The sequence below is a fragment of the Phocoena sinus genome, chromosome 21, assembly GCF_008692025.1.
Source record: "Phocoena sinus isolate mPhoSin1 chromosome 21, mPhoSin1.pri, whole genome shotgun sequence".
Classification (NCBI taxonomy): Eukaryota; Metazoa; Chordata; class Mammalia; order Artiodactyla; family Phocoenidae; genus Phocoena; species Phocoena sinus.
The window spans coordinates 30,142,003-30,160,360 of NC_045783.1; the positions used below are offsets into that span (position 1 = coordinate 30,142,003).

General features: G+C 39.4%; 1 protein-coding gene across 9 annotated transcripts in view; it reads right to left on the reverse strand.

The window, feature by feature from the left end:
- The window catches only part of NSD3 (nuclear receptor binding SET domain protein 3), a 114,742-nt gene that overhangs the window by 26,475 nt on the left and 69,909 nt on the right, over nucleotides 1-18,358 (reverse strand). For 7 of the 9 annotated variants that reach the window (XR_004347844.1, XM_032618272.1, XM_032618270.1 and 4 more), the window contains 7 exons: nucleotides 17,320-17,365; nucleotides 14,243-14,373; nucleotides 13,752-13,880; nucleotides 12,986-13,112; nucleotides 5,862-6,059; nucleotides 5,227-5,400; nucleotides 657-803 (listed from right to left, as the gene is read on the reverse strand). Coding sequence is in view for 8 of the 9 variants with exons in the window: in XM_032618272.1 (XP_032474163.1) it covers nucleotides 657-803; nucleotides 5,227-5,400; nucleotides 5,862-6,059; nucleotides 12,986-13,112; nucleotides 13,752-13,880; nucleotides 14,243-14,373; nucleotides 17,320-17,365 (952 nt within the window). In the remaining variant the exon portion in view is untranslated. Of the gene's footprint in view, nucleotides 1-656; nucleotides 804-5,226; nucleotides 5,401-5,861; nucleotides 6,060-12,985; nucleotides 13,113-13,751; nucleotides 13,881-14,242; nucleotides 14,374-14,747; nucleotides 16,415-17,319; nucleotides 17,366-18,358 lie in introns of those variants that run through there. The other 2 variants (XM_032618276.1, XM_032618277.1) reach the window with 2 other exon arrangements.

Consider the following 18,358-nt stretch of genomic DNA (forward strand, 5'->3'; position numbering starts at 1 on the left):
ACTTGGAGAATATAAATATACATTTAGCTCTTGGATCTCAGTGGATAAATTATCTATTAGCAATTCTTCAATTCAGCTGGGCTGCCTTTCACTATCCAGTATTTGCAGCATTTTCCCAGCTGCCCACCAATGTCTCCTAAGAGAAGGGCAACCAGTTTTCATAGCACCATAACAAAAACATTTAAGAAACAAAATGATAGAATGTATTTCAGAATCAAAATTTTAAGTGTCAGTATCTTTGTTTCCCTCTATAACCTGTCTTGTTATTTAGCTGAAAGTTAGTAACAAATTATATCATGTCTATTCTATTCTAACATGAATGATACGGTTCTACATCAGGCAAAAGAGAAAGAGCCCTCAGAACATGCTTCTATATTAAGCAGAATCCTAGTCTTTCAATTTTAATGACTATAGATATACGGAAGGTGTGCAAATTTATTCAAGGAGAAGAGTAAGTAAAAATTTGTCATAATGGAATTATTTTAAGCCCTTTTTAATAATTTTGCAGCCATATGAAGACAGCCACAGCCACCAAGGTAGAATTTACCAAAAGCAACAGATGGTGCTTGACAGGCATACATTTCCCCCCTTCATTTAAAGAGAAAAAATAGGAAATGCAAAAATAAAAGTAAGAGATAAACTATTTTGATTATTACCTTTCTCACATTTCTTTTTGGAAGCTGACGAAGAAGGAATCATAGGTAATTTCATCAACTCTGCACGATTTGATTCGTTCAGTAGGTAGTGGGACTTATAGGCATAGGAACTGAACATGGGGTCTGAATGGTCCTGCACTATCAGCCCTATACGAGACAAACAGAAAGATGTGAGCTGCAATGAAACTACCCATGATTCCGTGAGGAAAAAATAAACCAACACCTACTATGTAGCTGTGCTTAAAGCTGGGGGGGAAAAGAATAGGAAGAAAAAGAAAGATCTGACAGACAAGGCTTTCCATCGTTATTAAAAGGAGTTTAAGCTACTCAATGCCTTATCCCTATACAGAAACCTATATACCCAGAAGGAAACTCCAATTTAATTTGAGGATGTAAACTGCTTTGACGTCATTCTGAAAACCCCCTCTGGAAAACAAAGCTACATTCCTTAAGGTTTAGAAGTACTATGACGACAACCCAAAGAACAAAATGATGTATCACTTAATTGCTGGAAATAAGAACTGTCTACATGACACACTAGAGACCCTGGTCACCTTCAATACATCAAGCAGCGCTGAAAGGCAGAATTGGGCTTCTTCTCCTCTCTGCTCAGATCTTTAGATACCCTCAAATTCCAGCTTTCTCAGCCAGATAATGAAGCTTTTCTCTATCCGTATGATACATGACTTTAGAGAAGATATAAGTTGTTAAAGTTCACTGAGGTAATGCAAACGGTTAAAGTTTTGTCCTGCCATGATAACTGACTTAAACGCTTACCAACTTAAGGGTTTATAAAAACAGTCCTTTCAATCTACCAGTACAGCTGTCCTGTTGGAGGAAAACAGCATCTGCTCTAAACTACCCGTGACACCCACCTTTCCCCTGAGTTAAGTCCATCATCCTGTAGCTACGGCCACTCCTAAACCCAGGACCTCTGAGACCAGGGAAACTTTCTCTATTTGGTTACTGGTCAGTTTCACAGAGATCATTTTGAGAAGAGGGAAGAGTTTTGTTTTTAAAGGGGTGACCATTTACTATTTTCTGTGGATTTTATCTTCATTTGATGCTATCCTACACTGAGGCAGATTCAAGAAATAATGATATTTCTCATGTGAATGGAACTTGAAATTGCTAATTGGCAATACATAAGAATTTTCGAATAAAGGTTATATAATGTTGAATGAACATTTCATACATTTAACAGAGAAAAGTGGGCTTTTAAATAAGAAAGAACAACTTAGAATATTAAGTAACTTTCATTTTACACCACCCTCCAGATGAAAGGAAATGCTGAAGAATCTATACTACACTGAAATATAACTGAACACACCCTATGGCACCATGGGGGGCAGGGGAGGAGGAATGTTTCTCTAAATGCTGAAGCATTTCTAAAAATACTTCCAGATATTTCAGTCCTAAAGATTAGCTTAGGGCTTCCCTGGTGGCAGTGGCTGGGAATCTGTCTGCCAATGCAGGGAATGCGGGTTCATGCCCCGGTCCGGGGGGATCCCACGTGCCATGGAGCAAACAAGCCCGTGCGCCACAACTACTGAAACCTGCGCGCCTAGAGCCCGTGCCCTGCAGCGAGAGAAGCCACTGCAATGAGAAGCCCGCGCAATGCAACGAAAAGTAGCCCCTGCTCGACACAACTAGAGAGAGCCCGCGTGCAGCAACAAAGACCCAATGCAACCAAAAATAAATAAATAAACTTACTTAAAAAAAAAAGAAAAAGAAAAAGAATTAGCTTAATGATTTTAAACAACCAAGAACTAAGACAAAAATCCTCTGTGCAGAGGGAGAAACTGTACGTGACAAGAAACAAAGGCAAAACAAGCTGAGTTTTCTAACAACAAAACATAAACAATTGCAGTATCCCTTTTCATGTGTGGATTTATTACAGCTAGATCTCCTTAAAAAAGAAGACCTCTATAAATTCTGGTAAAAGAACACATATCATTTACTTCTGGAGAACTTTTAAGCCCTTCTCAAATCCCAACATCTGATCTATTTAGAATAAGTTTCTATAAAATGCTGGAAAGGAAAATGAGAGTTTCTGTTTACTGTGCAAAGTTGCAGTTAAAATATTTGGGGATTAAATAATCTTGCTCTTTAAAGAGGCATTTAAATACAGCACATCTTTCAGAATAATTGCCAAATTTATAAGATGCAAACAGCACCCTGTTGTTAAAACATGAGTTTTCCCCTCATTTCCATTATCTCAAGCTTTTAATCAAGGCATATAACTTAAACTTAACAAAATGGTTAGAAGTTTCTCTAAAACTAGGTTCCTTGACAATGGGTCATTTTCTGTCTATCTTAAAGTAAAACACCTGCTTTAAAGGTCACCCAATTATTAAATGGAACAGAGCAAAAGAAAATATTGGTCGATACACTTAACTGATGGTACTTGATTCAGAATACACTCCAAAGTAAGCCAACATGATAGTTTTAGACTTGGTATTTAAAATGTTGGCTCAGTTACTTACACACACACCCACACACACCAACACACCTATACACCCACACCCCTCCAACCCCTCCTAGTAAAAGTGAGTAAAAGTGAGTGCCTAGAAGGGTAGAATAAAATATTTACAAAGTGATAGACTTTATGTCATCACTGACACTCATCTATTTGAAAGTCCTAAAGCTAGTCATTCAGTTGATAATTCAGTATTTTCATCCTAGCATTATTTTCTTAGAAGTGGAGAGATGGAAAAGGCACGTGACTTTTTATTTCTTTGGCTAATACAGTGTGGCACGAAACACTTCAGACCTTCTTCCCCCGTGCCATCCAGACTTCAGAGCAGGACGCAGCTGTCGTCACTACTCTACACAACACTTCCTTCTACCTGCAGACCGCCCCGCGCACTTTCAAACTGAAAAACTCAAAGCAGCGTGTACAATGGACCCAGGAGGCTGCCATGGAAAGGACTACCACTTACTTAATCTTGTACCGTCCACCCCCTCTGGTTATTTTTCTTTTTTTTAATGAGAGTTTCAAAACCAAAACAACTCAAGATCTATTATACTAGCTAAATTCTATTAAAAATACTCTATAGTACTTTCACCAAATTAAAAGAACTGTCTCCTAAAGCAAAAAAACAAAAACAGGAACCTCCCTGGTGGCGCAGTGGTTAAGAATCTGCCTGCCAGTGCAGGGGACACGGGTTCGAGCCCTGGTCCAAGAAGATCCCACATGCTGTGGAGCAACTCAGCCCGTGTGCCACAACTACTGAGCCTGAGCTCTAGAGCCCAGGAGCCACAGCTACTGAGCCCCCGTGCCACAACTACTGAAGCCCGCATGCCTGGAGCCCATGCTCCACAACAGGAGAAGCCACCATGATGAGAAGCCCGCGCACCACAATGAACAGTAGCCCTCGCTCGCTGCAACTAGAGAAGGACCGTGCGTGCAGCAAAGACGACCCGAAGTGGCCAAAAATAATTTTAAAAAAAGATAAATAAATTAATAAAAAAAAAACCCCCAAAACAAATAAAAAACAAAACATGATCCAAAACTTCATTTTCAGTATGGGCTAAATATAATCTAACAGGCCTGATATGCCACACAGTCCTTTCAAATATTTCACACTAAGGGAAGTTTAGAAAACTTAGCACTTATGAGTAAACAAAAAAACAAACAAAAAAACTGCACTTGGGGATATCAGTTGTTTCTAAAATGCTTACTAAACACTAAAAATTCTTTTATTATAATATAGCTGAGACGCTCTGTAAAGTTGGGTACTCTGTATCATATTCAACTGAAAAAGTTCTACTTTATATTTATTACGAACTCAAGTTCACTGATGCCCTCAGGGACGCAATATTGTTTTGAAGTGATCAATCTTAAGTGGCAGACTTAAATATCAACAGCTGGCAAGTAAGAAAGCCTGTACTGCAGGCTCTTAACTAATAAACCACATATGTTGCCTTGGCTGTATTCCACCAGGTCTTCCTCAATGCCAGACCAAAACAGGATAAAATACAACATAAACAATTAAAAAATAAATGTGCTCTTCTTGCCTTCCAAGTGAAATCTCAATTAGTTGAAAACTCTGGATTAAAGAATATGACATGGGAAGAGTCTACTTCGAATAGAAGAACTGTTTGCACAAGGGAAGAGAGCTGATCCTTGAACAATGCCGCGGTCAGGTGTGTGGACCGCCATGCACTTGGAATCCCCGGTAACTTTAAGTTGCCCCCCCACCACCTGCGGATTCCACCAACCTTCAATCACGTGGTACTGGAGTACGCCACTGAGAAAAATGTGCACAGAGTGGATCTGCGCAGTTCAAACCCATGTGGTTCAAGGGTCAACTGTAGATTAATCTTTTGATGCTCCAAATAGGAACACTAAGAACTCATCTATAATTCTAAGTTACTAAACAGATGTAGATTTTAGCTTAATTTATGGAAGAATTAATATTCTAACAGTTTGAGTGTCTAATGTTATAAAAGGGACGAGTTACTGGAAGTGTTAATCTCTCTCAGGGATCTTACTGAAACTCGATTTTAATGGGGGAAATATGCCAATGAACCCAGAAAGACATAAAGAGAAAGGGCTGACACTCACCTCTTGCACAAACGAAACAAAAGCCTACATTTACAGCAGAGGAAGAGTTACTGCTCCGTTTGGAATGATTACTACAGATGAGAACGTAGGAAGACAGAAATATGCTGCCGGCAGCAATGCAAGCATCTCCAGAGTGGTAGGCTACTGGGCACCTCAAACATCTCATCATGCGACCTGTTGAAAGACAATCAAAAAGGAATCTATGTAAGAAAGAATCAGCTGATGTAAAATGAGATCTTTGGGGATCCAATGTGATGCTGGTTACAGTAATACAAAAATCTTTCTCTTCCCTAGTTTGACTCTGCTGTTCCTATGCTGTATGGCCCCTAAATGCAGTGCTCATCTAGAGGTCACTCAAAGAAAAATGTGTCTGTGCCAGTGCTGGAGAGATGCTGGTCTCCAATATGGCACCTGTTTAAGGAATTTTCAAGGGTAATTTTGAACATATGGAATTTTCTTCCCATGGTCTGAATTAGAACCTAGAATCCACTTACCTTACTATCTTTTGTGGCTGAGCTGTAATAGCTATAGATAAACAGAGGGAAAATGCCTGATGTTCTTTATAATAATGTGCTTACTGTTTGCTACTGAACTTACAAAAAACACAACTGTCCCCTTCCTTAGCTCTGTTGTACCTTTACTTGCTTTGTGGATATCTTTCTCCATACAGCAGGCAGAGCAGCAGTGCTGGGGACAGCGGAATCCTTTTGATTCAAAGATGGCAGTGGGGAATTTGCGGACACAGGCTTCATGGTAAAATTTCCCACAAGCACCAACAGAGCAACGCTTCACGTCTGTACCAGACACTTTACATGAAAAACACGGGTGCTCTCCTGGAAAATTGGTGAGGAACACAGATTAAATAAAATCTGATTAAAGCATATTCCTTTTAAATAGAAGCAGTCACTGACACCGAAGAGCTAATCCCCAAAGATTCTACTATTGTGTGTAAGATTTTTAACATACAAAAAAGGCACTGAAAATAGTTAAATTAAAATATGACTTAATAAAACTTGCTAGAATAATTGATTTGCTACAATAATTGATCATCAATTTGAGGATATAGCACCAAGAATCATTTAGATCTCCACTTGTCACTTTATACTGAAATTCCATAGAAAATCTAGAACAGAATTTTCAACACCTGGCAGCTGAGAGTGGCAAGGTCTTCCCAACATAGAATAAAGAAATTACCAATAAAAAGGCAGATTCCATTAGATAATCACAATTTCCATTTGTAAAACAGACATAAAATGAAAACTCATAATCCTAATAAAAAGAGAAAGTTATATCTACACATCTTATTCAAACTGTAGAAAATCAAGGACAAAGAGAAAATATTAAAATCACCCACAGAAAAAGACAACTACCTTCAAAGAAGCAAGACTGCTGACTGAAAGAGAAAGATGGAAGCCAGAAAACAGGGGATGCTATCAGTAAGGGCTCAAAGAAAACTGTCACCAGCCAGAATTCTACGCCCAGTGAATGTACTCTTTTTTTTTTTTTTGCGGTACGCGGGCCTCTCACTGTTGTGGCCTCTCCCGTTGCAGAGCACAGGCTCCGGACGCAAAGGCTCAGCGGTCATGGCTCACGGGCCCAGCCGCTCTGTGGCATGTGGGATCTTCCCAGACCGGGGCATGAACCCACGTCCCCTGCATCAGCAGGCAGACTCTCAACCACTGCGCCACCAGGGAAGCCCTGAATGTACTCTTCAAGAAGGAAGTGAAGTCATGGGGAGAATTAATAAAACCAAAAGTTGGTTCTTTGAAAAAGGTTAATAAACTGATATCCCTGGAAACAAGTAACTAATAAAAAAAGGGAAAAAAAACAACAATGTTAACATCAGAAATGAAAAATGATACATCACTACAAATCCTACAGTTGTTTAAAAAATAATAAAAGGACATCACTATATTTTTGCCAATAAATTTGAAAATTTAGATAAATCAACAGATTCCTAGAAAAACAGAACTTACCAACACTGGCACAAAAATATTAAATAGAAAAAATGACAGTTCTATAATCTATTTAAGAAATTGAAACTATAATTAGAAACCTTCCAACACTAGAAACCTTCCAACTGCCAAACATGTTAAGAAACAATCAGAATAGAAAAGAAAAGGAACAAGTGAAAAACAGATGTAGAAAAATAAATGCAACAAGGATGACAAAGGATTATGTTTTGTTATATAAAGAGTTCACATATGATGTTATCACTTATATGCAGAATCTAAAAAATAAAACAAATTAATGAAAATAACAAAACAGGGACTTCCCTGGTGGCACAGTGGTTAAGAATCCACCGGCCAGGGCTTCCCTGGTGGTGCAGTGGTTGAGAGTCCGCCTGCCAATGCAGGGGACACGGGTTCGTGCCCCGGTCCAGGAGGATCCCACATGCCGCGGAGGGGCTGGGCCCGTGAGCCATGGCCGCTGAGCCTGCGCATCCAGAGCCTGTGCTCTGCAGTGGGAGAGGCCACGACAGTGAGAGGTCCGTGTACCGCAAAAAAAAAAAAAAAAAAAAGAATCCACCGGCCAATGCAGGGGACACGGGTTTGAGCCCTGGTCCAGGAAGATCCCACATGCCGCGGAACAACTAAGCCTGTGCGCCACAACTACTGAGCCTGCACTCTAGAGCCCGCGAGCCACAACTACTGAGCCTGCATGCTGCAACTACTGAAGGCTGCACGTCTAGATCCCGTGAGCCACAACTACTGAGCCCGCGTGCCACAACTACTGAAGCCTGCGTGGCTAGAGACCGTGCTCTGCAACAAGAGAAGCCACCACAATGGGAAGCCCTCGCACCGCAACAAAGGGTAGCCTCCGCTCACCGCACCTAGAGAAAAGCCTGCGCACAGCAATGAAGATGCAACCCAGCCAAAAAATAAATAAAATCTTAAAAAAAAAAAGGAAATAACAAAACAGTCTCACAGATACAGAGAAGAAACTAATGGTTACCACTGGGGAGAGGAATGGGGGGAGGGGCACTAGATAGGGGCAGGGGTTTAAGAGGTACAAACTACTGTACATAATAAAATAGGTAAGATACAAGAGTATATTGTACAGCACAGGGAATACAGCCAATATTTTATAACAACTTTAAAAGTAATATAATCTATATTGAATCATTATGTTGTACACCTGAAACTAATATAATATTATAAACCAACTATACTTTAACCAATTAATCAATACAAAATAAAGCAGAATCATGGGGGAAAAAAGAGTTCACATATGGAGAAAATATATGTAACATATACAAGAAAAAATAAGAAGACTTATAAAGAACTATAAATCAATGTAGAAACGGCCTAATATAAAAGTGGACAACTAGTATGAACAGGAAATTGACAGAAAGCAGAAAGACAGACAGCCAATAAACATATGCCAAAATGCTCAACTTTGCTAGTAATCAGATAAATACTAACTAAAACCACAAGTGACATTTTAAAAATTCATCAAATAGGAAAAAACTTAGAATCTGATAATACCCATCATTGATCAGGGCGTGGAGAAACAGGCACTCTTATGTACTGCTGGTAGGAGTTTAAGTTGGAAGGAACTGTCTAAGAAGGCAACAGGGCAGTATCCATTCTAAAAGGAGACACTGACTTCCTGTGGCCTAGAAATTCTATAATACTCCTTGCTGTCTGTGTTAGAGGGAAGACTTGTACATATAAAAGGATGTTGACTGAAGCATTGTTTGCAACCGCATACGACTGAAAGCTGTAATTATCTGTCTTTTAAAATTAGGATTAGCGTTTTCCTTTTGTGTCTGTGTTACATATGGAAATCATAAGTGACTATTTATTTGGATATCATCTTTCGGGAAGTGTTCAAGTCTTTTGCCCATTTTTCTTACGATGCTATAAAATTCTGAAGGACAAAAAATACAAGGAATAGTTTTTTGTTTTGATTTTTTACAGAAAGTGATATTTGGTTTTGGAAGTACCTAACCATTACAAATTGGCTAAGTCATAAAACTCCTTTAAAATCAGGACTTAAAACTGTGATATTCAAATTTTTGTTGTTGTTAACTAGCTTTGTTGTAGAAATAAAATAGAGCAGTGTTAAACTGGCTGAATTATAAAAATTCTTTAAAATTAGTACTTACAACTGTGACGTTCAAATTTTTTTTTTTTTTTGGCTTCGTTATACAAATAAAACAGAGTACAGCAGGGTTATTTTTGTTGTTGATGTCCTGTTGCATATATATTATTTCAAACTATATTTTAACATATTGGTATCTGAAAGCAATAGTACTGTTTTGTTTTGTTTTTAAAATAAATTTATTTATTTATTTTTGGCTGCATCGGGTCTTTGTTGCTGCACACAGGATTTCTTTAGTTGTGGTGAGCGGGGGCTACTCTTTGTTGCGGTGCATGGGTTTCTCATTGCTGTGGCTTCTCTTGTTGCGGAGCACGGGCTCAGCTGCTCCGCGGCATGTGGGATCTTCCCGGACCAGGGCTCGAACCCGCGTGCCCTGCATTGGCAGGCGGATTCTGAACCACTGCGCCACCAGGGAAGGCCAATAGTACTGTTTTTAAAAACTTTTAGGGCTTCCCTGGTGGCGCAGTGGTTCAGAATCTGCCTGCCAATGCAGGGCACGCGGGTTCGAGCCCTGGTCCGGGAAGATCCCACATGCCGCGGAGCAGCTGAGCCCGTGCGCCACAACTACTGAGCTTGAGCTCTAGAGCCCGCGAGCCACAGCTACTGAGCCCGTGCACTGCAACTACTGAAGCCCGGGGGCCTAGAGCTCATGCTCCGCAACAAGAGAAGCCACCGCAATGAGAAGCCCGCGCACCACAACGAAGAGTAGCCCCCGCTCACCGCAACTAGTGAAAGCCCGTGCACAGCAACAAAGACCCAATGCAGCCAAAAATAAATAAATAAAATAAATATTTTCTTAAAAACCATAAAAAAATAAAATAACTTTTAGAAATTTTAAAAATTAAAAGAAAATTATTTTAAAGTTTAAAAGGTGTGACTTTACCTAATGCATAAACTGCCCTACGTAAAAATGAAATAGGCTTTCACTTGCATAATGATCAAAGTAAGTCTAATATAAATGAAAATTGTTGTAATTAGTGGTACCGTCACACTAACAGAGCTGACTGAGCTATAAACCCCTGTGAGACGTACGTTTAGAGCTCCAGCATGGGCACGCTTCCACTACCCTCCCCTCCTCACTAGCACATGGTCTTCCTTTAGAATAAGAAAGTAATAAGTAAAATTACCTGTTACACATTTTATTCAAAAGGGCAAATGAAAATGCTTTCTTTCCAGAAATCACATTTGTCTTACAACAACAGAAAGTGGCAGTATAAGAACTTATCAGGCATGTACCCTGTAATACTTTTTACATGTGAAGTGTTTTATCTTTTGATAAACAAAAAAAGACTTCGTAAATGATCTTAAACAATGGTCTGAAGAATCTGAGTTTTCACTCCTAGTATGTTGGTAGTGTACCACATTGGTATCAAACTGATTTTCATGTGATAGTAAATATATCAAAAGCAGTTTGAAAAACAATTACTTTTGTGGTTTTGATTTGCATTTCCTGGATTACTAATGATGTTGAACATTTTTTCATGTCTTTTTTTTTTTTTTCATTTTTTCATGTCTTACTAGCCATTTGTGTATTTCTTTGGAGAAATGTCTCTTCAAGTCCTTTGCCCAATTTTGAATTGGGTTATTTGGGGGTCTTTGGTGTTTTCTTCTAAGAGTTTTATAGTTTCAGTTCTTATGTTTTGGTTTTTGATCCATTTTGAATTAATTTTTGTGTATGGTATAAGGTAAGGGTCCAACTTCTTTTGCATGTGGATCTAATTTTCCCAGCACCATTTATTGAAAAGACTATCCTTTCCCCATTGAACAGTGTTTGCACCCTTGTTAAAAAATCATTTGACCATATACGTGAGTTTATTTCTGGGCTCCCTATTCTATTCCATTGGTTTATATGCCTTTATGCCAGTACCACACTGCTTTAATTACTGTAGCTTTGTAGTAAATTTTGAAATCAGAAAGTGTGAGTCCTCCAACTTTGTTCTACTTAATTGTTTTTAAAGCAAATTTCCTTCTTAAATTTTCTGTTAGTTGTGTACCCAATTAGATTATATCGAACCTTTGTTGGCAGAATTCTGCTGGATTCTATAGTTAGAAGAGACGCCCTAAGAGTGTTTTAATACTGAGATACATGGTCCTTCCTATCAGTAACTTATCAGGCTGCACATCTGAATGCTTAATGGGGCCAGGCAGATTACATCAATGACTGAGTGACAGGGTTTTAGAAAAAGTGTCTGGTAGGGAATGTGGGGATTAAGGAGTATGTGCCTGATCCAAGTTAACACATGCAAAACTCATTCTGAGGGCCAAGTAAAACAATGTGCAGATAATCTGACCCTGAGGCTGCCAGCTGGCAAACTGTTCAAAAGCTTTACTGTAGAGTCTAAATGTGATAAATAAAATGATATTTTACACAGGGAAAAAATATGTTATTTGTTTAAAACAGCTTGTGTAGCTTAATTTTTGCCTGTGTATGTAGGTGAGTGTGTGTGTGTATGTGGTCAGGATATGTGCTATGTGATCCCCATCCTACTGAGTCAAGGTGGCAGAAGGCAACGGTAAAGGGCAAGGACTCTGGGGTCAAGCTCTGCCTCCTGGGCCTGAACCCCAGTTTCACCATGTGTGTCTTTGTGACTCTGGGCAAGGCTGGAAAACAAACTCTCTAATCCTCAGTTCCACATTCTGTAAAATGGAAATAATAATAGTATCTATCTCATAACGTAGTGAGGAGCAAATGAGATAAGAAGATAAAACGCTTAGTACTAAGAGCACCTGGCATTTAGAAAGTATTTGGTTAAAAACAAAGTTACTGTTCTAATGGACTCTAGAATATACAAAGGATTTTTGGAGGCCTACGAGTAAAAAAGAATAAAATAAGTATCTATGAGAATCCAAATAATGGGAGGAAAGGAGTAGGAAAATAATAAGGTACAAAGGTAAGGTCAGCATATCGTAAATACTTGACATCCAACTGGCTCATAGCTTCTCACAGCAAAACCAAAACAAAACCCACAAAAACATGTGAACATGGTTCCTAGAAGCACTACCAGGCCATCTCCAGGTGACTTTTCACTTACCTTATTGGTACAAATTAAACAATTCTATTTTCTGCTTTCCATGACTTAACTAGAATCATGGCTACACAGAGAAGAAATATGAACTTACATATTTCTTTCTCTGTAAGTTATTTTGACAGGTGGCAGTCTATACATGGGGTACAAGAGATAAATGATGACTCCAAAACCCCCATGTTTTAAAAACAATTTCTGATAGTTCCACCTTTCCACTAAAAATACAATCTCCATGCTTATAGTCTGTGATGGACACTTATTCTGGTCTATAAAGTCAAGGGATTTTAGATCAATTTATTGAGCACAAAAATCTCAAACCCACCTGAAAAATAATTCACTCTACAAACTTTGTATAGCTCTTTAGATAAAACATAAATATATCTCAATGATTTGACGGATTTTATGGTAAAGGCACTAGTGGGAGGAGATCTGACAATAATATTACGAACTGCTCTTTTGATGTCAGGAAGCCTAATCACTGGATGGTCTTAATTTGTTGGAATAGCTATGGGAGAGGAGATACGAGCTACATAAACATGGTAAGAGAGTGTGATGTCATGGGAGATGCGGGCACTGCACTTTCTCCACCCTCACCCCCATCTTCTCACATCTACCAGGACGCTCACCAGTTTTACATTCGACGCAGATGAACTTTCCATCAGGGAATGATGTCAATCCCAGGCACTCCAGGTGGAAGTGTTTGCAGCACTCTCCCTCGCAAGGAATCAGAGAATCCCCAGAGCTTTCACAGATCTGTAACATGGCAAAAACAACCCAGCTGTTCTCAAACTGTAACAGGCATCAGGACCACTGGGGGGGGTCTGTTAAGACACAGATTACTGGGTCCACAGTTTCTGATTCAGCGGGTCTCGGGTGGGGCTCGAGAATCTGCATTTCCAATAAGCACCCTGACAATGCCAATGCTGCTGTTCCTTGGCCCTCACTTTGAGAACCGCTGAACCAGATAACTATTTCCAGACCCAATATGTATAAAGTTTAAAAGTCATACTTGATCTTTTATGATTCCTTCTTTGGAATCTGCATACTTTAACTCTTCTTCAGAGTGCAAAGCAGTATTTTTCAAAAAGAGTAAATATACATTAAAAACTTTAATACCAACTTCAATTTGAGAAGATGTTTTTGAAGTCAGCCATCTGCCATTTACTTCCAATTAATAATGGAGCATCACAATGAAGACTGGCACTTACACGTGAATAGTAAGTATTCCAACTCCGAAAGGGAAGAAAAGAGCCTGAAGTGGCTTGTAGATCTGTAGCTTGAAAGCAGTATCATAACTTAGAAAGATACTAACCTCTCAAACAGGAGGGAAGTGTATTACTGGCAGGATATTACAGCCTTTGTTTCAAGCTGCAGGACAGGTTGCCTGCCTACCTGACATACAGTGTCCTTCCTACTCATTCCAGTGCCTCTTCTTGACAAACTTGAATCCACGGACTGCACGTCAGAAGCATCTGCGTCTGCAGTAGCTGAAGGGCTATCGACTTGCTTTCCAAAGCCTACCTACATGGAAAACAGAACACATTTTTAAGAAAAACAAAAGTTTCCTCAAAATTAGGTGCTACGAAAATCCTAGTAAGACTTGCTCAAAGGAACCTTCATACAACCTCTTCCTCCTTTCTAAAACCCCTGGATACCCAATGTCTGGTGTTTTGAGAGAAACTGTTACAATTAAAAAACTACGCTCCTGTTATGTAAGAGATCAGCAAAATTAAGAGACCCGTAAGTTACAAGATGATTTCTTTTCTACCAGCATGTAAAAAAAAATTCCCTGTTCTCGCCGAGAAAGTGAGGCAAAGCATTACTTGGTTGTTTGGTCTGGCAAAGCGAGACAACACTGCGCCCAGGCCCTGGGACATATTTACCTGCAGGTCACTCAGTCCTCTGGAATCGGAGTCAGACGTGTCTCTGTACGTGGAACTAGCCATTTCTACATCAGTTGAGGCGCGGCTCCTTTTCTTTAGAGGTTTACAGGAATCTGAAATCTCGCTGGCACCTTAATACAACACACCGAAATTAATCCTAAAATAGTACTTAAAGTCTGTTGTTTTAATTTTTTTGTGGGAGAATATTTTCTTTCCCCAAACTCATCTGTAGTGTGAAAAAAAGCATAGCTCTCTGTAACACTGAAGTCACGAGTCAAAATTTCATAAGCTTCTGACCTTCCTGATGGTGAGTGATGTAACTTACAACCGCTCTATTAAAACACTTAATTCCGTGCTCCTGCTCTAAAGCTATTTTCGGGCAACAGAGCCCAAGTTCCAACCTAAAAACCAATTCTATCAAAACTGTAGGACAGCTGATCGATTTGGAGCAATCCAAAGAACCATTCAATTTGGAGGGGGAAGACATAAAACCCAACACACTGTGTAGCTTACAAATATGGTCGCAGAGACACCTCCATCTTGTTTTTATTAGGGATGTGACAAATCTTTGATTTGTATTCGATTCGTACACGGATAGTGCCATTTTCCCCCGAATTTTGCAATTCAGTTGATTATTGCCCCCCAGATAAATCCTGGATGTCCACAATTGTTCATCTGAGACTTCCTGGGTGAAGGGCGTTTACTGTGACCATTACAAGTGTTGCAGCACAGCTACATACGTCATGCCATCTAGGAGGCACAGTGCTGAGGGCTGTAAACAGACAATGTTCAAATGCAGCCAAATCACGAAGAGCTGGATGAGAGGCCTCTGTGTGGACTTGGTGAGGGAAGGAATAAATATGAAAAAAAAAAAAAAAAAAGGCAGAGAATAGTGTGGAATTTTTTTTTTTAAAACGGTGTGTAATACAAATCCAGCCAAAACAATAGTGCAAAAAGTTACAAAGCAACAATCTCTTGGGCTAATGCAGTATAGGCTATACAGAAACAGCCACGATGAAATGTGCAGATCAGGCACGGTGAATACCAAGGAACCAAGGAGACGGTTAATATTTCAACCCACAGTTTGTGTTTTAGATTTTTTTTTTTCCCCCAAAATTTCCATACAACAAACAGACATCTAGATCAGCCCAGCAAGCTATGGTGGAAGTGTGCAGTCCAGAAGAGACCATGGAGAAACAGGTCTCCCGAGGCCATGAAGATCCACAAAGGCTGAGCGGGAACAGCACTTGGTGTGCGGCACAGTCTGTGCAGGAGGATGTGGACCTCGTTAGACTGCTCAGGTGACTGGAACCTCGTTATCACATCCCATCCTACAAGGTTTTCACTGAATGTTTCCTTACATCTACAAATGAGGGTGCCTGCCCGTGTTAACGCTGATTAAAAAACACAAGTACACAAATCTATCTCCTTCATTGCTGGTGTATGGACCCAGAACACCACCACAAAATATTTCCTTGGCCTAAAAGATCACTGGATTAACAAGGAGTTTTAACAGAGGAACAGGAGTGCTGTACTGAGAGGCTTTCGAAGGGAAACACAGGTACCGCCATTTCCGATGAGTTTCTGAAAATGCTAGAAAAAGGACAGGCTGCCAAAGGCAGCCACCACGCTGTTCTCCATGATAACGGCACTAATGTTAAAAAAAATAAGAGCTTTTAATGATTGTAATGTATACAGTTTGGGCTGTTTGGCAAAACCCTGCAGATGTGCATTAATGACGCTTTATTTTAAAAAAAAACAAAAACAAAAAAACCCAAAAACAGTCCATGTTGAAATTGATCAGTGTAAGTTAAACGGTGGTTTTTAGGCTGGACCCATGATTTAAGCTGTACCCATCCAGCTCAGACAAAAAAAAAAAAAAAAAAAAGAAAAGAAAAAAAAAAAATCATTTGAATGTTAAAGCAATTGTTCAGAGTCTTGAAAAAGAAATCAGGCAGGAAAATGCCCATAATGATGATTGGCAAAATCAAAATTGAAAACAAAGAAACTGTTTATCGAGCCGCCGACAAAGAAATCTTGCATGGAGACTACAAGTCTGGAGTTTCTGGGATGAAATTGTACAGGAATCTCAGTCCACAGTTTCCTCACTCGCTGCGGAGACGGAGCTGTCACTGAATCTGACAGAGCCCTGCACTCCCCGGTCCGCCGACCCTGTGGAATGGTGGAAACACAACGCAATCAGGCCTCCTAATCTCGCAGCGATCGCGATGTCTTTTCTTGGAGCTCCGCCAAGCAGTGTTCCCTCCGAGAGGCTGTTCAGTTCTGCTGAGGATCTCCACGGAGACCATCGCTGCAGACTTCTCCCCGAGAATGCAGAGAGGCTGGTGTTTTTTTTTTTTTTTTTTTTTTTTTTTAAATAATGCAATTTGCCCAGAGTAAACTACAGGTATTAAATACAGTCTGATCTCACCAAAAACGCACGAATCATGCTATGGAGTTTGTACTGTAGTCAAATTGCACACAGAAAAGTACAGACTTAAGTTTAAGGTTTCTTAAACTTTGTGCATATCTCAAATAGATTCTGCATAAGGTCATCAAATAATGGCCATAAATATGCTACGAATCATTTTAATATACAAAAAGATTTTACAGCACTGTAAAAATAAATGTGGCAAGATTTTTTTTTTTTCAATCAGGTTGTCTTGTCTGATTTGTCATAGTCCATGTTTGACCACTATTGACATAGCTACTATTCGGTATTCAGTCGAATACCAAAAAAAGTGGATTCGTCACATCCCTAGTTTATAAACCAGTGAAACCCCAGAATCTTATGGAGAAAAGTTGGAAACAGTATCAAGCCTACGTGGTGTTCTCCAATTTACCAAAACAAATAAGACTTTTCACATGGAGGCACAGAGTAAGATCAATTCTAAAAGACACACACGCACGCATGCGCGCACACACACACAAACACGGGAATACTTCAATTTCACACAAATTATCGACTGAAGAGCAACAAGTGATTTACAGAGACACACAAAAATACATGAAGTACAAATAATTCTTTCAAATTGTTTTTAATCAAGGAAATGCAGAGCAACATTATAATAACTCACCTTTTTGTAATCCAGTCTTCACTGTAGCCTGAGGAACTGTTTCAACCTGTTTGGACAGAAAAATACAGCATTAATGGGGAATTTTTTTTCACTTAATTAACAGAGGGAAAAAAATAATACTTCGATCAATCTAAGTAATGATGAGCGATTAATGTATCTGAAATCTGGACTCGGTCCCATTTTCTGGTAAAGTTCTCTGTCTCAGGGTCAGGGAGGGTTTAAATTCTAGCTGCCTGTGCTGGATGCCAAGTGACAACACACAGCCACATGCTTTTGAGCAACGACCTTTCCCACCATTCCCTTGGTATATGAAAAGAACACAAATACTTTCCTCAGTGTCTGGGAGGCAGGAGAGGGGTTGTTTCTGCAACCAGCCCCGATGTTGCTATAAACCCCTCCCGCCCCAAAGACGTTAGGATAAATTTTTACTTACTATGATACTCAGGTTAATGTAACTCACGCCACTTTAAGACCCTTCCGCGCCTGCACTCACATCTAAGTTGCTGGGAATCAGGACCCTCTCTGTAGAGAGTGCTACAGGGCTCCATACAGCTGGAAGCTCAATACTTTTGCTGCTAGTACAAACTTAAGAAAATAAGTTTGTGATATTGCAAAAGCACTTTCTTGAGTGTCTTATGAACAGTGTCTTGATCCTACATTAGGAGAGCGAGATCAGAAGTTATTCTGCCAATGTTTATGTAAAACACGTGGTAATTTGAGGATTGAACCGTTGGAATTAAAGGAAGGATGCCATTTGGAGGAGTACCTGCTTAAGCTATGAATTGGATTTTATGTTTCTCTGAGTGGTGAAATATGCATGTTGCAACACATTTTGTAAATATTTAAGGATTATTCTAAGCTTTTTAAAAAAATTTTTATTTTTTTTTTTACAACAAGTAAAAAAAACATACAACAGAAGTGCTTTTATAAGATACAATTAGTAATACAAATATAAAATCTTCTAAACAATCACTGGTATTGTTTTACTACTAACTATAAACACAGTGGCATTAACAATCCGTCCCATTTTTTGTACTCA